This window comes from Quercus lobata, chromosome 9, assembly GCF_001633185.2.
Source record: "Quercus lobata isolate SW786 chromosome 9, ValleyOak3.0 Primary Assembly, whole genome shotgun sequence".
NCBI lineage: Eukaryota > Viridiplantae > Streptophyta > Magnoliopsida > Fagales > Fagaceae > Quercus > Quercus lobata.
Window position 1 is genome coordinate 7,497,500 of NC_044912.1, and position 19,000 is coordinate 7,516,499.

Below are 19,000 nucleotides of genomic sequence, written 5' to 3' on the forward strand. Positions count from 1 at the left end.
CTCATTCGTACCATCCGTTTGGTTCATCTCCGTACTCGTCGTTGATGGCTGCCGGATAATGAACGGACAATGCTCCTTGCGGTGACCTATTCTTCCACACTCAAAGCACATCTTATGGATTCCTTCATAACACACCGGCTGCTCACGTCTCCCTATCAAAATGGTTGTAACAAGCGGCTTCTCGACATCGACCTGAACGCAGAGCCGGGCAAACCTACCTTTTGACTCAGAAGCCGTATGAGTGTCAATCCTCAACACGTTACCAATCGCTTTACCTATTTGAAGTAAAGCCTCCGCATGGTAATACTCTATTGGGAGTTCATTCAACCTTATCCACACTGCCACCGAAGACACGTTTGCCGTCGCCGGAGAAAAATCTGGTTCCCACGGTCTTATGGATAGAAAATGCTCTCCAATAAACCAAGGTCCCTTTTCCAGCGTGGCTTCATAGTCCTCTCTCAAGGAAAATCTTGTAAGAAAGAAACCATTGCTTAAATCAACGCAGTCCAATCTTCCAGCCGGTCTCCACAAAGATAACAGCCTACTTTGTAAAAAATTCAAGCCAACGGACCTCCCATATACCTTAACAATGAGTGCTTTATACCAAGGGCTACGAATCTTTTGTTTTAACTCCTTGGAAAACTTCACTGCTACCAAACCTGCCCTCAAGCCTTCAACCTCTTCATCAGAATCAACATCATCTTCCATTAGATTTCCAAAGCTAAAAGCTTGCGTGAAAGCACCAGGAATTTCACCGACTAGTTTGTCTTTGAAAGACTCAGTTCTACTCCAAACACCTCCATTGTTCCTCGGAGATGCATCAGCTGCCTCCAAACCTTTTTGGAATCCCGCATGACTAACGCCTTTAACTTTTTTCTTACTACGCAAAAGCTCCTCCTGTTCCTCCTTAGAGAGAGCACCAGAGCCTTTTTTCATCTTTTAATGTATTTATATAGATGTTCCAACAACCCACTACTGCTCGATAATTATTTTCAAAGCAACACTAGTAAATAACTTTTTGAGTAATGATAAGTAGACAAAAAATTTGGTATTTTTTTTTTTTCCACACAAGTTGAATTAACAAATTTTTATTAATTTTTATTTGAGTCTATTATTAATATAATAATATTACTATTTTACTTATTATTAATCTGTCACATCAGTTAATGTCAAATTTTTTAGGATTCTCTAAACTTTCTTATAACTTTTTTCACAATTTGTGAATTTCTTATTGAAACATCACTTTTATATACAATTCATTCATTATTGATTTTGCACTAATTATAATTTATAAGTTAGAATCTCAAGTTAGAATCCTGTTAATGAGTATCCTTAAAAAATTTGTTAATGGATCATTTTAAAATAGTTTAAATATCATTTTTATAAAAAGAATATAAAAAGCTATTAAAAAAAATGCCAGTTTGTTAGAGCTGAAAGTTTTGTACCATAAAAAATTTCTAAAATAATGCAGCATCGTTAACTTTTTCCTAATAAGTTATAGCTGAAAGTTTTGTGCCACACCCACACGGTTATTTTCATCTAAAATCAAGAAGCATATATAACAAATTAAAAACATTCCAAGTTACAAGTCCCAACACAAAACCCATGTCAGAAAAACTGAAATTTAGGTTGTCAAATTACCAATCTTTTAGATATAGAACATCAATTTTATATACTGTTCATTCATTACTGATTTTGCACCGATTATAAGTTATAAACTGAAAGTTTCGTGCCACACGTGATTTTCATCTAGAATCAAGAGACAACAAATTAAAAACCTTCCAAGTTCCAACACAAAAACCATGAAACAAAAACTGAAATTTAGATTTTTAAATTACCAATCTTTTAGATTTACTCCACCAAAAACAAAACAAACAAAAAAAATATTTCTTTTAGAAAGAAAAGAGAAATACTTTGGAAAATAGAAATGCTACATATACAGCAGTTTTGACAACAAATTTCACAAAGGCTTAGTTAGTAAGTTATTATTGATTCTTATATAAGCCCACAACACTAACATTATTTTATTATCCACTATTAACAAGTTGTTACTTTAAACACATGTGAAATTTGTTGTAAATTTTGATGTACATCTAGATTTATTGTTGAAAAAGTAATGGATATTGCTACTTTATGTTATGTAATATGTTATGTATAAAATTTGAAAATAATATGTTATGCAATACTATATTTACAACATTTTTTATTTTTTTTCTTTAAAAAAAAAAAAAAAATCCTTCCTGTTTTGATTATGCCACAATGGGACGTCTTTTATCTTGAAAGTACGATCATCATAGTTTCCACTTTCCAATTTTCTGTGACTGTTGCTCTTTGGAGACAAGGACTACTCGAATTATCAAAAAGGGAGAGAGGGAGAAAAGTGTGTAAATTTGATCTGACTTCTGAGTGAGCCAGTGAGGGACACCAAGGCAAATCAGACATAAATATCTGCGGTCACATCAGCGCATAGCTTTATGCCTTCTCTCTTTTACCCTATTATCAGTTTTGGTAACCTATAGAATCAAGTTGCCAAAGCACCATTTTAAGCATCCTCACTGACCTTTTGACAAGTGAACGAGGGAGGGGAGGGTACATCAAGTTTAATCAACTTGTGTTATTTGCAATTAGGTAGGTGAGTCTCTGCAGGATCTGTTTCTTTCATTGTTCATTTACAAAATGAGCCTGATTTTACCTTACTAAAGATCATTGTTTTTGTGTGGAAGATATGGTATAGGGTTTTGTATGTTAAAATTGAAACTAATGAGTGTTAGATGTAAATATACTGTTGTTATCTGCAATCAGTAGGATGAATCTCTTGATCATTTGATTCTTGGTGGAGCTCAGACATAGCATTAAGAACGAATGTGCTGAAATCTGTCAGTGTGAGAACTCTTGGATTACAAGTTGGCTAGAACAGTTTGAAAGGGAAACTTCAACAGAGAAAGATGCCAAGATAATGTAGGGAAAGTTTCATGAAAAATTCTTGTGCCACTTTACAAGAATTACTCAAAGTTTCATACTTTTATGGATTTTGTTAACGTGTGCCCTTAAGGCACACAATAATTAACCATTTTTTAAAATATTTTTTCGAAAATTAAAAAAGTTGTCAATACTTTTTTAATTCCCGAAAAAATATTTCCAAAAATAGATGGCTTAAAGGGCACACATTAACCAGATCCTACTTTTATTACCCCTGTGGACCCTACGGTTTCATAGAAATCAGATTCTTCATAAAGACAAAAAATTACACCGATTAAGAAATTTTGTTAATGTCAAAATTTTCTGTTGGCAGGTACAAAGAACCAAGTCATGAGAACCAAAATAGTGGTCACAAGACTCAACACCAAAAATAGGAAAGGCAAAGCAATGGAAGCAGGATGGAACTAGAATAATATAAATTTGAACCAATTTAATAGTGTCGTACAATAAATATGGGGGGTGGGGTATAACTATATTTCTTTTGCAAGTTTTAGATAAATTTAAGGGGGTAAAAATATAATATTTGAAAATTTTGGAGGGCCAATCTATATTTTTTGAAAATTTTCTAAAAACTAAGGGGTAATTTTATAAAATTGAAAAAGTTTGGGGGGCCATGGCCCCCACCCTTCTTAGTGGGTCCGCCCCTGAATGGAAAACTGGTAATGACTGCTTATTTTTGCAGGCACGTGGAGACAGAGGGTACACGGGGTGGAACTGGAATTGTGGCGAAGTCTAGACACACCCAAGAAAACATTTTTGCTGGCAATGTTTAGTTCCAATGATGGCTCACTGCATGGGAGGCTATGATTCAAGGAAGAGGGACGAGTTTCAAAAATTATGTTACTCTACTCTCCCTCAGGAATATGATTCTAGAGAATCATGAAGGGGCGAGAGAACTTGTGATTTTGCTGTACCCAGGAATGTAGCAGAAGATGCATCTTCTTTTCTAGCTATATAATTGCTGCAAGTAATATTGACCCTAGGTGTGGAAGTGGAGAAGAACGAGAACCAGTCCCACATCATTGCAAATCCTAAGTCGAATCTATTGAAGATCTCCATTTGGTCAGATTTGTTAACATTTAAATTTTATATTCTTAGAGAGTATAGAAAAATAAAAGATAAAACTAGCCCCTCGGCATGACGAGATGTAAAGGGGGTAGAATAATGACTAGGGGCAAGAGAATATGAGAGCTCCAGAGAGAGAATAAAACGAGGGACTGGCACATTTAGAAGTGTGATTCTTGAGAGCACGCTTCAAATTAGAACTTAAAAATACTCGGAAAGTGAATATTTTTTCAACAGAATTCCAGGTCAAGGGCAATACAGATTTTGCCTCAAAATCAGAGATCTCGAGCCCATACATATTTCCAATAAAAAAGAACACACAAAACAGGAGCGCACATATAACCAGACAAAGTACCAGCTTTGATTTCAACATATCAAAAATGAAGAGCTCAACATAAATGCATATCCAATATCCAAACAAGGTGCAAAACATATTAAAACAAAGTAACGTTTCAAAATCTATGAAAGTATTGAGTTCAAAGCTACATGTCTGATTTCTGGTCAACTAGCAAACTCTTTAATGCTACCATGGTTAAGAAACATTAAATGACCCACAACAACGGATAGCACTTCTTCCTCAAGATCAGCAATCTACTTGATCTTCTTCTTTGGCCTCAGCTGCAACAAGTAACAAGCAAACAATTTTTTTCATTTCACCACAAATAAATATGGGAGAAACAAGCAGAAATAATCAACCTATAAGCATATAATAACAACAAAAATTGATATACCTGGTTGCTGTGTCCACACTTCTTCTTCCTGCAGTTGACAGCACGTGGGTGCAAGCGAGCATAACATCTGCACATCACACAAAATCATTGGGAATAAAGTCAATAATCCTTCTATTGAATAATTAGGAAAATCAGGAAAAAGTTTCAATGATATACATTTAAGTAACGGCCAAACATATCTAAAATTCGAAAAAGAAATTTAATTGTAAAATGTGTGCATGACATCTGCAAGTCATAATAAACAACTTAGCATAAGAAACTTCCCTTGTTCTTAACAACAGACTAAACCAAAAACTAAATCCATTAAAACTTCTAACAGTACAGGATGATTTAACCCATGTCCAATTCAAGCACACTGAGTAGCAATACCTTCTACTGTCTATAGAAGATGAGATGAATGAGCAAAATTGATTGACATAAATTGACGACAAAAATTTCGATTCAGAGCCAAAGAAAAGCCATCATCAATTACAAAACTCCTTGTTATGAGGCAGCATGGGCCCTCAAAATTATTAAATAAATTTAATAATGAAGATGGATTTATTAATCAAACATTTCGAATAAAAAAGTCCTATATCTAAAACAAATTACTTCATTTTTCAAGATGAGAAATAGCACGGTCTAAGTCGAGAACATCAAAATTATTTGATCATAAAGTCCATTAACATGCATGACAAGTTTAAAAGTTAGAAATGAAAATAAAAAAATAAAGTAAAATATAACAGAGTTGATAAGCATAAGCAAAGCTCAATCAAACTTGCATTAAAATAACTGCATATGACTTTCTTACTTGCGGCAGATCATCTTATCTTGGTTGTATTTCCTAGCCAATTGCATCAAAGATGGCTCGATAATACCACCACGAAGCCTCAGAACAAGATGAAGAGTTGACTCTGCACAAGAGTTTACATTCAGATCAAACAATAAATAAGTCCAAAACACAAGATTTTAAAATCAACCACAAAACCAAACATGCAAATAGAATTCAGATGACGGGATTTAATTCAATATGAAAATTTCTTAGAAGCTAAAAAGGGAAGAGATTAACAATTCTTTTGAAAAATTATGTGAAACCTCATGTTTCTTTAAAACCAGGAGGGCAATGATCAATCTATCAAATTATATACACACACCCAATGGGTCTTAAACCAACTAACTGACCCTTCAGCCATTTGTTAAGGGAGAATGACAAAACCCAATGAGATATAGTTCATTGGCAAACTATCAACCTATAACTTAAATTAATTTGAGCTCATGTAGCCCTTCCAGCCATTTAACTAAACAAAGACTTAGCTCTCGCAGAACAAGGAGAACACAAATACAATTTCGCTTAAATTGTTTTAATGCGAAACCTCATGTTTCTTTACAAGTGGACTGGCAATGATTAATCTATCAAATTATACACACACACCCAATGGATCTTGAGCCCACTACCTGACCCTTCAACCAATTGTTATGGGAGAGGAACACGCCCAATTAGCCATAGGCTTCCAGCCATTTAACTAAACAAAGGCTTAAATCGTTTTACACATTTTCCCAGCATCCAAACAAAAACATCGATTAGTGTTTGGGCTCATGTTCATTAGGTCATGCTAAATTATGAACTAAACAGCAATGAAATACCATATTTCACAATCTATAACTTGAATCTAAACCTATTAGAATGTTCAAATTTCGTCTCCAACAAAACAGAACCTCAAAATCAATCAACCAAATTACACACCATAGAAATGAAATATACACAAAGAAATAAGTCTACACAATTCTTTCTTCCCTATTTTCTCGGCAACCAAACAGGGAGAACTAACTGACCTTTCTGGATGTTGTAATCGGCGAGAGTACGGCCATCCTCGAGCTGCTTCCCGGCGAAGATCAACCTCTGCTGGTCAGGTGGGATACCTAGAGACAACCAAGTTCAAAATCACAGCCGTTCAAATCTCAAACGATGATAAAAATAGCGCCGTCCGATTCAAATTTAGGAAATGAATGAAAAATCGAAAAAGCGATTATCGTAGCGAAGGCTTTTACCTTCCTTGTCTTGGATCTTGGCCTTGACATTGTCGATGGTGTCGCTGGACTCGACCTCGAGAGTGATGGTTTTCCCGGTTAGGGTTTTCACGAAGATCTGCATTTTTGCTCTCTCGCGCTCTCTCTCTCTGAGTGGGGTTTGGGGGTTTGGCGTTGGTTGTGAGGTTTATATACGTGGATATTAGGGTTTCGGTGGTGTAATGGGTGGTGTTTGGTTGCGACGTTTATTGCGTTCTGGTTGGATTGTAAAGTGCCGTAACTGCCGTTCGGTTGGGTTTTTTTGGGTTTTGCTTGTTTTTGAGGGTTGTGTGAACGTAGGAATGGGTTATGTGTTGTGGGCTTGGGTAAGAATGTGGCCTAGTAATTGGGCCTAATGTGTCAGATGGTAAAAAATGTATCTAAGCATCCAATATCCCATTGATAAATAAGTGTTACTGAATCAAAAAACTTTTTTTTTTTTTTTGGGGTATATCTTTTAAACATGGAATTTATCTTCTAGTTTAGTTTGTGATACTTAGAATATGTTTGGTAACTGTTTTTTCCCTTTATTTTCTGTTTCCAAAAACAATTTTTCATTTTTGACACTAAAAAACTTGTTTGGCAATCAAAAATGGACAGAAAACAAAAACTATTATTAAAAATTAATTTGTGAAGGAAACTAAAAACATGCAAAAATGTTATTTTCAGTTTCTAATTTTTAAAAGTCATTGAAAATTCACATTTAATTTAATGAATCTATCTCATTTAATGAGTTAGTATTAAAGTTCAAATCTTAGTAATAACATATTTTAGTATTTTCTATTTTGTTTCTTCAAAAAACTTTTTTTTTTTTTAATTTCGACTAACCAAACATGTTTTTTATTTCAAAAATATAAGAAAATTGTTTTTTTTTTTTTCAAAAAAAAGTTTTTGAAAATAAAAAACAAATACTATTTCCAAACATAACCTTAACTTTTTTGCCGTTTGTTTTATACGAGCATTTATATTAACTTTAGTGAAATTTTTCATGATGTATCAAGTGCCAACATCTCATATAGAGAAATGATTGTAGAAAAAAAAAATATTGTTATGCTCTCACATTTTTTTTATTCTCCCTTTAATTTTTTTACCTTTGTGTTTGTGTATGTTTGCAAGGTGTAAATTGTAATGTAAAACAGCCGTTTTCTTTGATTATTTCACAATGGTGTGGTTTTCCCGATGGATTTTTTTACTTTCGACACATCATCGAATTCCATGAAATTTAACAAAAATTTCACATTAAGCAAATTACGAATGAGGTAAATGTCTCATAAAGCAAACTAGAGGGGTGGCATGTGTTGCAAAAAAACACATGGTAGCTCCAAGTTTTAAGGGTATACTACATGGGGGGTATATGTAACTTGCCTTTTATTTTTATTTTTTTTAATGATTTTTAAATTAAGGTTAAATTGCATATACCACCATTTGTGATACCCTTAAGATATGGAACTATCACGTGATTTATTTTCTAACAATTATCTCCCTTGTGGTTTGCTTATGAGGCATTTTCATTAATTTTATTGGATTTTGATTATGTTGCAAATGCTAACATCATCTAGAGAGAAAGAACTGAGTAAAAAGATTGTTCTACCGTCACACTTATAGACTTATGGTTTTCTTTCTAACTTTCTCCTTCAATTCCCATTTAGATTTGTGTAAATTTACAAGTCGTAAGCTTTAAGGTAGCTTTCTTTTATTCTTACCTAATGAATGTTGTTTCCCTAATGGATGTAGATGGCAACTACCATATTTTGTGGGAGCATTTTTTTAGCATATTATACACTAGGCTTAAAGCCTAATTCCCATAGTCACTTGCAGTTAACATGGTCCATATCACATGACTATCCACAAACAAATGCATCATGCCCATTAAGCTAACCATCTTTCTACCCCTTGGCCCAAGTCCATGGAAAATTATACATTTACAGTATTTACGGTAAGGAGAAAAGTGATCTGACAGGTAGATAAGTGATTTTTAGTGAGTAATAAAATGTGTAGTTATCTCTTTGGTCAATGTGTTAGCTTAGAACACATGAACTAAGAGTTTTATTCAATTCTATCGGGTGCATAATGATTCCTCGTATTTCCTCTCAATCGTTCATATCAATTGAAATTGTCATCCATTGCTAAAAGGTCCACCAATTCTTTTGACTTTTTGATAATGCATCTTTACTTTCTAGCTGAAGTCAAATGTTACTTCACCTCGTAATTTCCCAACTAAGCTAGGTCTACCATAACCCTTTGCCCAGTGTAGGAGAAAATCTTGTATAAGCAAGTATGTACGCCCGCCTCACTATATACTTTCCCCCAATGTAGAGACCTCCTTAACCCTTTTAGATGTATGACAGGAAGCCATGATTTATCTAGCAACCAAAGACATCTCTATTATACAAAAATCAACCCATACCCATTATAAAAGATGAACTAAAGGAGGACATGAGGGAGGTAGGACACAAGGGACTCTCAGACAACATCAATATATCTAGGCTCATTCATATATTCCCCTACATAGCTTTAAAAATAGATAATAAATAAAATAAAAAAACTCCATACCACGCATGCACACACTCGATTCAAACAAATTATTTTCTTGTTTTATTATATTATTATTTGTAGTATCGAACTTTCTTGGAGCTTTAGCAGAAGCTTTTGCGAACCAAGTTTATGATCTATCTAACTTAAGGACCTGTTTGAATAGAGGGGAAAATGAGGAAAAGTGGAGGGGAGTAGAGTAGAGTTTGCTGAAAATAGGTTTGTAAGGACACGATTCTCTGGCGGCCCAATAAGGATGTTGGGCTCGCGCACGGAAGATCCCTCACAATATAATTTGTAGAGAGTGGGCTTAAAAAGCTAGCCGCTGGTCGCGGGGCGATGTCCGATCCTGGTTTTAGAGGAATTCAGGTAGAAAAAGGTGTTGGGCCTGAACATTTAAGCCCTAAGGCGTCGCACCATATGGGATGGGACTCCTCGGAGTTGATCCGAGGACTATTGAGGCCTAACCCCGGTTATCCAAAGACGGACTTTTTTCAGTGAAGTCCGGTGTTGTTGATATGTTCTCTCCCATGTGATCCTCCTTTTTCGGAGGTGGGATGGGATCCTCCTTAGATTTACTTGCTTTCTTCTTTTATACTCGTCTGCGTTAATTGTCCTTCGTCCACGTGTAGGGTCAATCTTTACAAGACTGATATTTGTCCCATCAGTCTAATCCCAGAATTGTTGGGTATGGTTGATAAGGCTGCAGAGTACGGCTCTGTCATGTGTTGGGTCTTATCTGGAGGGGTAGTAAGGATAACTTCCCCAAGATATTTTGGATCTCCTTACAAATTCGTCCCTATACCAGTTTTACCCTTTTATTTCGGTGGGATTCAGGATTTGCCGAGGACCAAACTGTCCTCGGCTGCCTTCCAAAATTGTTTTGTGCTCTGTACTGTAGAGCTTGGGCCACAGCTTTCCTCGGACTGGGCCTTCGGATTTTCCAGGAGCAATCGGGCTTGGTCCTTAAAGTATTGGGCCTCACAATAGCCCCTCAAAACCCTTCTATCCGACTTCTGGGTTGGAAGGGAGGGTTTTGGCAAACCCGGGCCCTTAATACGGTTTTTTTAGTTCAACCCCGCATTTATGTGAGCGGTTTTCCACCTGTCCAGGAGGTTAGCCGGTTTTCTAGGGATTCCGTTTAATTTGCTCGTGATCTACTCCTGCCGCTTGGCTGTCCCAGACGCGCCCTTAATGAATCCCCTTTACGAGGCTCATTTATGTCCGGCGGCTCATTTGATAAGGTGGGGAAGTGGAACGGACGCCTCTTTTTTCTTCAGATTCCTTTGGGAAACTTGAATGCATTTAATACCCTCCGTTCTGCCCTTCCTATAAGAAGGCAAGCAGGAGGCCATCACTTTCGTGCAGACTCCTCTCCTTCCCTCTGAGATCTGAAACCCGTAGCCTCCTTTAGCGCCTGCTTAGCCCGTTTGTTATACGCCATATCAGTACACGCCTACCATAACGAACGATGAAGGAACCATGCCCTTCCTCAAAACACCATGTTCCGATAAAGCTTGAAATGGCTCGATCGGGGCAAGGGTGGCGTAGACTTAAGATCTGTCCCGCCTCTCTTTCAGCCAAAATCCGAAGCAGGGGCTCGTCATGTCAAACTCTTGGCGTGACTAAGTCGAGAACACCCAATATCAGCACCACTCGGCTCCTCACGAGCGTACCTAACATGGCATCAGTGTGTTAGGAGTCAGGGTTGAGGCAGGGGCGAAGTGCTTCTGCTTCTCCCTTTCCTTGCTCACTGGTGCCCTCCTCCGTCTTCCTCTTATAGTCTTCCCAGCACCAGTTCCGCCTTGGTGCTGTCCTTCTCCCTCTTTTGCTCCTCTCTTTGTCTTTTCATTTCTCCCACTCTTCTTCTCCTCCTTCTCTTACTCATGTCCTCCATCTTCTTCATTGATTTCTTCCTTACTATTTCCTTCTTCTTCGTTCTCTTTTTTTTTTGAAGTGAGTTCTTCTTTTAGTATGAGCAACACTGAGGCAGAGATTGGAGAGACTTTGAAGACAAGTTCAAAAAGGCGCTTGATCGTTTGCTTATCTGTACTGTGGATGTTAGTATTGCTTCGGCAGCCCCTCTTTTGTATAGGCTTGTTGAAGCCTCTTTTTGTACATTGTAATAATTTTTCATATTAATAAAAGTTGTTTCTATTTCACTTTACATGTTCTGTCTCTTTGTTTTTATAAATTTGCAAGTGCTGCTCGGCTCAATAATACCGCATCTAAATCAATGACGACTAAGACCAAAATACTTAATAATAAAAAGATGTTGCCATAATCTTAATAGGAGTGCTTGGCACAATAGGGCAGACCAATAAAAAGTAGTACTTACCACCTTGGCTTGGGTCCGAGGACCATACAAGGCCTCGGTTATGTCCAGAACTTATAATAATAATAATTTTTGTACTTGGTTTCCCCATAGGTTTGAGTCCGAGGACCATACAAGGCCTTGGTTCTGTCCAAAACTTGTAATAATAATAATTTTTTGTATTTGGTTTCCCCATAGGCTTGAGTCCGAGGACCATACAAGGCCTTGGTTCTGTCCAAAACTTGTAATAATAATAACTTTTTGTACTTGGTTTCCCCATAGGCTTGAGTCCGAGGACCATACAAGGTCTTGGTTCTGTCCAAAACTTGTAATAATAATAACTTTTCGTACTTGGTTTCCCCATAGGCTTGAGTCCGAGGACCATACAAGGCCTTGGTTCTGTCCAAAACTTGTAATAATAATAACTTTTCGTACTTGGTTTCCCCATAGGCTTGAGTCCGAGGACCATACAAGGCCTTGGTTCTGTCCAAAACTTTATGCCCTTCCCTTTTTCTCTTTGCACCTGTCTTTCCTCAGGTGTCTCATAAGTTGCCGAGCAGGAAGTTGTCCTTGGTAACGGTTATTCCTTGGTGTGGGCCATAGTCCGCAGGCTTCCATGCAGAACGGGCCTGGGCCGCGAATTTATTAGGCCCACAGATTTAAAGGCATTTCCGTAGTCTTTGGTCACGCGGTACTTTTTGGCGTCCCAGTATTCGAGGTGCGTCTTCACGAGGCTCCTTTAATCTCAGGGTTGCAGACGACATTGGAAATCGAGTCGGAGACATTTTGTCTGTAGCGTTCCTTGGGACGCTGAGTGAATTAAATGCCATCACCTCATCTTTTAAATAAATAGGAGAGAAGGTTGCTTTACTTTCACACGAATTCTTCAGTCTCCCCTCTTAGTACATCATGTTTGAGGCGAGGATTGGGGCAAAGGAGCTCTCTCCGCCACGAAAGCGTCGTGTCTTCCTGCGACTCCAGATAGTGAGGTGCGGGCCAGGGAGGCGTAGACTCAAAAGAATATTTCAGTTCGAGAGAGGGGAAAGGATGTTTCTCCCTCTTTTAGTCAAAATCCGAAGCAGGTTCTGGTCATGCCAGATTTTTGGTATGCCCGAAGAAGGAATTTCCGCCATCAGCTCCGTCTGCCTTGTAGCAGGCAAATTTTTGCGGGGGCTTCCCAACTTCCGGCTCCCTGCATCTTTTCTGTAGATGGTGTTAGCCTGAGGTCAGGTTCTTTGGCTGCCTGAGTTATGGGCATGTAGAAGCGTCGAGGAATAGTTTCCTTAGACGACATCTTGGAACAGTAGCCAACCTCTCCTCTGAGATATCTCCTCGGCACCATCTTCACTCTTTTGTACTTTTCTTTTGCTTACGCAGTTAACTTTAATGTAAGCTGGTTTCAGCTTTTATTGTACACTGTACTGTTCTTTTGTCTTAACAAAAGATGTGTTTATTTCTTTATACATACTTTTTTTTTGCAACTACCACTTTGGGTCTGAATATTAAGTCTAAGCCTGCCTTTAACAATATTCTGGACGGAAGAACACTTTAATACAAACCCTTATTAGTTTAAACTCGCAAATATTATCAAGTATAACAATGGCAATCCTCAATAGATTGAATTCATGGAACTAACCGAGATAGCTGCTGAGCGCTGCGTGATGCACGCTAGACGAATATCAGAGAGGGCAGCCGAGCAGCGATGGATTTGGATCGTGCCCTTGGGGTAACATACTGTGCCGTATCGTATTAGCCCCTTTGGCACTGGGGATCTGAGGGTAGACCGGGGAACCTGTGCAATTAAAGATTGACCCAACTGTTAACGAGAAGTTCTCTTCGGATGGATTTTGAGGTTTATATGCCATAGTAGTTTCTTTCTCTTTTTTTTTTAGTTGGTTTCCCCATAGGCTTGAGTCCGTGGACCATGCGAGGCCTTGGTTCTGTCCAAAACTTGTGGTCTTTTTTATGTACTTGGTTTCCCCATAGGCTTGAGTCCGAGGACCATGCAAGGCCTTGGTTCTGTCCAAAACTTATGATCTTTTAATGTACTTGGTTTCCCCATAGGCTTGAGTCCGAGGACCATGCAAGGCCTTGGTTCTGTCCAAAACTTATGATCTTTTAATGTACTTGGTTTCCCCATAGGCTTGAGTCCGTGGACCATGCAAGGCCTTGGTTCTGTCCAAAACTTATGATCTTTTTTGTACTTGGTTTCCCCATAGGCTTGAGTCGGAGGACCATGCAAGGCCTTGGTTCTGTCCAAAACTTGTAATATTTCTCTTTTGTACTTGGTTTCCCTATAGGCATGAGTCCGAGGACCATGCAAGGCCTTGGTTCTGTCCAAAACTATGATCTTTTAATGTACTTGGTTTCCCCATAAGGCTTAGTCCGAGGACCATGCAAGGCTTGGTTCTGTCCAAACTGTATGATCTGTTACTGTACTTTGTTTCCCCATAGGCTTGGGTCCGAGGACCATGCAAGGCCTTGGTTCTGTCCAAAACTTATGATCTTTTTACGTACTTGGTTTCCCCATAGGCTTGAGTCCGAGGACCATGCAAGGCCTTGGTTTTGTCCAAAACTTATGATCTTTTTATGTACTTGGTTTCCCCATAGGCTGAGTCCGAGGACCATGCAAGGCCTTGGTTCTGTCCAAAACTTATGATCTTTTTACGTACTTGGTTTCCCCATAGGCTGAGTCCGAGGACCATGCAAGGCCTTGGTTCTGTCCAAAACTTATGATCTTTTTATGTACTTGGTTTCCCCATAGGCTTGAGTCCGAGGACCATGCAAGGCCTTGGTTCTGTCCAAAACTTATGATCTTTTTACGTACTTGGTTTCCCCATAGGCTTGGGTCCGAGGACCATGCAAGGCCTTGGTTCTGTCCAAAACTTATGATCTTTTTTATCTGTACTTGGTTTCCCAACGGCTGATCGTGGGACCATGTAAGGCCTTGCGTTCTGTCCAGAACTATGATTTTTTATGTACTGGTTTCCCCATAGGCTTGAGTCCGAGACCATGACAAGGCCTTGGTTCTGTCCAAAAACTTATACTCTTTTTATGTACTTGGTTTTCCCCATAGGCTTGAGTCCGAACCATGCAAAGGCCTTGGTTCGTTCCAAAAACTAGATCTTTTAATGTACTTTGTTTCCCCATAGCTTGAGTCCGTGGGACCATGCAAGGCCTGGTCTGTCCAAAACTTATGATCTTTTAATTACTTGGTTTCCCCATGGCTTGAGTCCGAGGACCATGCAAGGCCTTGGTTCTGTCCAAAACTTATGATCTTTTTATGTACTTGGTTTCCCCATAGGCTTGAGTCCGAGGACCATGCAAGGCCTTGGTTCTGTCCAAAACTTATGATCTTTTTATGTACTTGGTTTCCCCATAGGCTTGAGTCCGAGGACCATGCAAGGCCTTGGTTCTGTCCAAAACTTATGATTTTTTTATGTACTTGGTTTCCCCATAGGCTTGAGTCCGAGGACCATGCAAGGCCTTGGTTCTGTCCAGAACTTATGATCTTTTTATGTACTTGGTTTCCCTATAGGCTTGAGTCCGAGGACCATGCAAGGCCTTGGTTCTGTCCAGAACTTATGATCTTTTTATGTACTTGGTTTCCCCATAGGCTTGAGTCCGAGGACCATGCAAGGCCTTGGTTCTGTCCACAACTTATGATCTTTTTATGTACTTGGTTTCCCCATAGGCTTGAGTCCGAGGACCATGCAAGGTCTTGGTTCTGTCCAGAACTTATGATCTTTTTATTTGTTTTATTTTTCAACCACCAGCCCCTACACCAAGGCGGGGACAGTTGGCCTGGGGCTGGAAGCCCCTAGAGATGCCCGCGCCCTTAGCACTGCGAGGCGTAGCCCCTAACAGAAGTTTACGTCGGAGCAACAACTATATGTCGCCGGAGACGGAGGAGATCCCAGAAATTTCTGCTTGCCAATGAGTTGATTCCACCGCCACCTGCGCCAACGCGCAAGCTTTTCCCATAGACGGCGCCAATTGTAAGGACACGATTCTCTGGCGGCCCAATAAGGATGTTGGGCTCGCGCACGGAAGATCCCTCACAATATAATTTGTAGAGAGTGGGCTTAAAAAGCTAGCCGCTGGTCGCGGGGCGATGTCCGATCCTGGTTTTAGAGGAATTCAGGTAGAAAAAGGTGTTGGGCCTGAACATTTAAGCCCTAAGGCGTCGCACCATATGGGATGGGACTCCTCGGAGTTGATCCGAGGACCATTGAGGCCTAACCCCGGTTATCCAAAGACGGACTTTCTTCAGTGAAGTCCGGTGTTGTTGATATGTTCTCTCCCATGTGATCCTCCTTTTTCGGAGGTGGGATGGGATCCCCTTTAGATTTACTTGCTTTCTTCTTTTATACTCGTCTGCGTTAATTGTCCTTCGTCCACGTGTAGGGTCAATCTTTACAAGACTGATATTTGTCCCATCAGTCTAATCCCAGAATTGTTGGGTATGGTTGATAAGGCTGCAGAGTACGGCTCTGTCATGTGTTGGGTCTTATCTGGAGGGGTAGTAAGGATAACTTCCCCAAGATATTTTGGATCTCCTTACAAATTCGTCCCTATACCAGTTTTACCCCTTTATTTCGGTGGGATTCAGGATTTGCCGAGGACCAAACTGTCCTCGGCTGCCTTCCAAAATTGTTTTGTGCTCTGTACTGTAGAGCTTGGGCCACAGCTCTCCTCGGACTGGGCCTTCGGATTTTTCAGGAGCAATCGGGCTTGGTCCTTAAAGTATTGGGCCCCACAAGGTTAATTTTGAGCCTAATTTATTCTATTCCCCCTCTCTCTCCCTTAATCCAAATGGACCATAAATATTTTACCACATATTTCGTCTACGTGGACTAATGAGAATAAATACTTGTGAGCATATATGCTATGGAATGTCCCACAAAACATCGCTGAATGACTCCCATAAAGCCACAAACTTCTTCATTATGTCTGACAATACTAAATGCCTTCCACCACGACAATGCACAATGGTAAACTAAACTTTCCTTCATTGTTGATCTTTATACTATTTTTACATAGTAAAAGCAACCCCCAACAAAACACAAGTCTTAGTGTGCGTTTGTTTACACTTTTAGAGCCCAAAACGTGCGTTTCTAAGCCCAAAATCTAAAATGCATGTTTGGTAAATTATTGCTGATGATTCCTTCTTTATCAGTGGGTTGACAAGACTCGAACGTTGATCTTTGGGCTATTTCCTGTAATACAAAGGACACAGAATCAGAGGGGACCGGTGGGGACCAGCCAAAAATCCTCCGATGATCAAGTTAGTTACTTTGAATTCTTTGTAACGAAGAAATGTTCTCTCAAAAGTGAAAATGTCTGAATCCCCTTACCCTTCATCGAAGAAGCCTTATATAGTGTGTGTGTGTGGAACGGTTATCTGTTTAGTAACCGTTCCCAATGTCGAGGAGTCCGGAGAATTGGGAGTAACTTCCATACCGCTGTGGAAGTTACCTAGATCGGACGGGCCGATGAACTCGTCCATCCTTAGTAAGGATGGACGAGACCTCCATGATGAGCTCGTCCAATTTTAGTGGAAGATGGACGAGATAATCTTGGAAGGCTTGTCGTTCATAAATGATGAGTAGATTTCATGAGGTATTGCTCGTCCATATATGGATGAGGTTCGCCAGTACGCTTGCAATTTTCTCCGCCTATTGTAGCTTCTTTCGTTGGACGAGACATATGGACGAGTTATGGACTTGGATTATTTGTGACACCATCAATTGCTACTGCACGTTATCAAAAAGCAGTTTTTCCAAATACGAAGGAGTATCGTGTTTTGTAAACGGACCTTGGAGTTGCTTTCCCGAAAATGCAAATAAGTTTGAAATGTTACCGTTGGTTATTTTCAACATTATCCCTAAACTACCCTTATTTTTATTTTTTGAAATCCCAAGTTTACCAAGATCTCTATTAAAAAATAAAAAATAAAATACCACGATTCTTCTTCTACTGTTGCATGCTTCTTCTTCAATTCCAACATAAACCCATAAACCCACTATTGCTGTAGGCTTCTTCTTCTACTGTGTGATTCTTCTTCTGCAGTTGTGGCTTCTTCTCTCTTTTTTTTTGTGTGTGTGTGTGTGTGTAATATATTTCTTTCTTCTTGCCCTTTGGGTGAAGAAGAAGAACTGTATTTTGGGTAAGGAAGAAGACCTGAAGAAGAGACAAGATAGTGAGTGGAGGAAAAGAAAAGATATTTGATGGGAATAGGGGAAGAAACGAGTGGATGAGAAAAAAGTGAAGGGAAAAAAAAAAGGGTAGTGAGTTGGACACATGGATATGATGTTAGGAAATTTACTAAATAAAAATTACAATTGTGTTAAAACACAACAAATTTTCACAACAGTTGAGGTATCAAATATTTCATATGTCAAAATAAAATTAAATAAATTAATAAAATGTTAGACTAGGATTGACCACAACTAAAAACAAAGATTACTGTAAAAATATTGTGACATTTTATTATATCTCTAAACTTTTTAAATTAGTATATTTTTCTTTAGAAAAAAAATAGTGCTATTGACATAATATTTTTATAACAATTTCATAATAAAGTTTAAATAGTGAGTTGTTATTGGTTCTCATCTAGACCTACTAGTGACATTTTTTTTCCCTACCATTAACAACTTGTCATATAAACTTTATTATGAAATTTTTGTGAAAATATTGTGTCCATAACTTGCATTAAGAGAGGTAATTAAAACAAAGAATTCTTTTTATATATATTTTGTCATTTTTGGTAATTTATAACTTAAACTACCACTTTTATAAGTATTAGCCAAATACTCAACTTTTTCTAAAAGCACTTTTTGATAGTTTTTACCAAACACTCTGCTTTTTAAAAAAGCCCAATTTCATACCGCATTTTTTAAAACTGCCACTTTTTCAAAAAGCACAGTTTGAAAAAGCTAAACCAACTCACCCTTAAGCATTATTATTATTTTCGCTCACCTTTATGTTATGAACAATATTAAACCTTGCTTACTAATAGCTTTTTTACTTTAATTAAATACTTATAACTTTATTTCATTACTTAGAAGAAAACACAACGGTAACGGCCAAAGGTAAATAATTTTCAAACCCGAACCGTTCAATCAACAGTAAAAATGGGAGGTTTAAAGTTTTTAAGGTCGGATCAAGGTCAAATCAAGGTCGAACCATGATGACGTCATAATTATTTTAATAATTATTTAAAAATATAAGCAAATAAATTAAATTAATACAAATACAAAATTTGACCTAAATAATCCTAAATAAATGTAAAAATCTATATTTCAAATATATTTAAAGATATGATAAATAA

General features: G+C 38.3%; 1 protein-coding gene across 1 annotated transcript; it reads right to left on the bottom strand.

Annotated features, from left to right (window-relative positions):
- Nucleotides 1-4,383: 4,383 nt before the first annotated feature.
- Nucleotides 4,384-6,957, bottom strand: LOC115960687 (ubiquitin-60S ribosomal protein L40-2). The gene is made up of 5 exons (XM_031079660.1): nt 6,804-6,957; nt 6,588-6,674; nt 5,566-5,668; nt 4,776-4,842; nt 4,384-4,662 (listed from the first exon to the last, which is right to left on the bottom strand). Exons 1-5 carry the CDS (start codon nt 6,904-6,906, stop codon nt 4,636-4,638), a joined length of 387 nt encoding a protein of 128 aa, XP_030935520.1. The 5' UTR covers nt 6,907-6,957; the 3' UTR covers nt 4,384-4,635.
- Between the last annotated feature and the right edge of the window lie 12,043 nt (nt 6,958-19,000).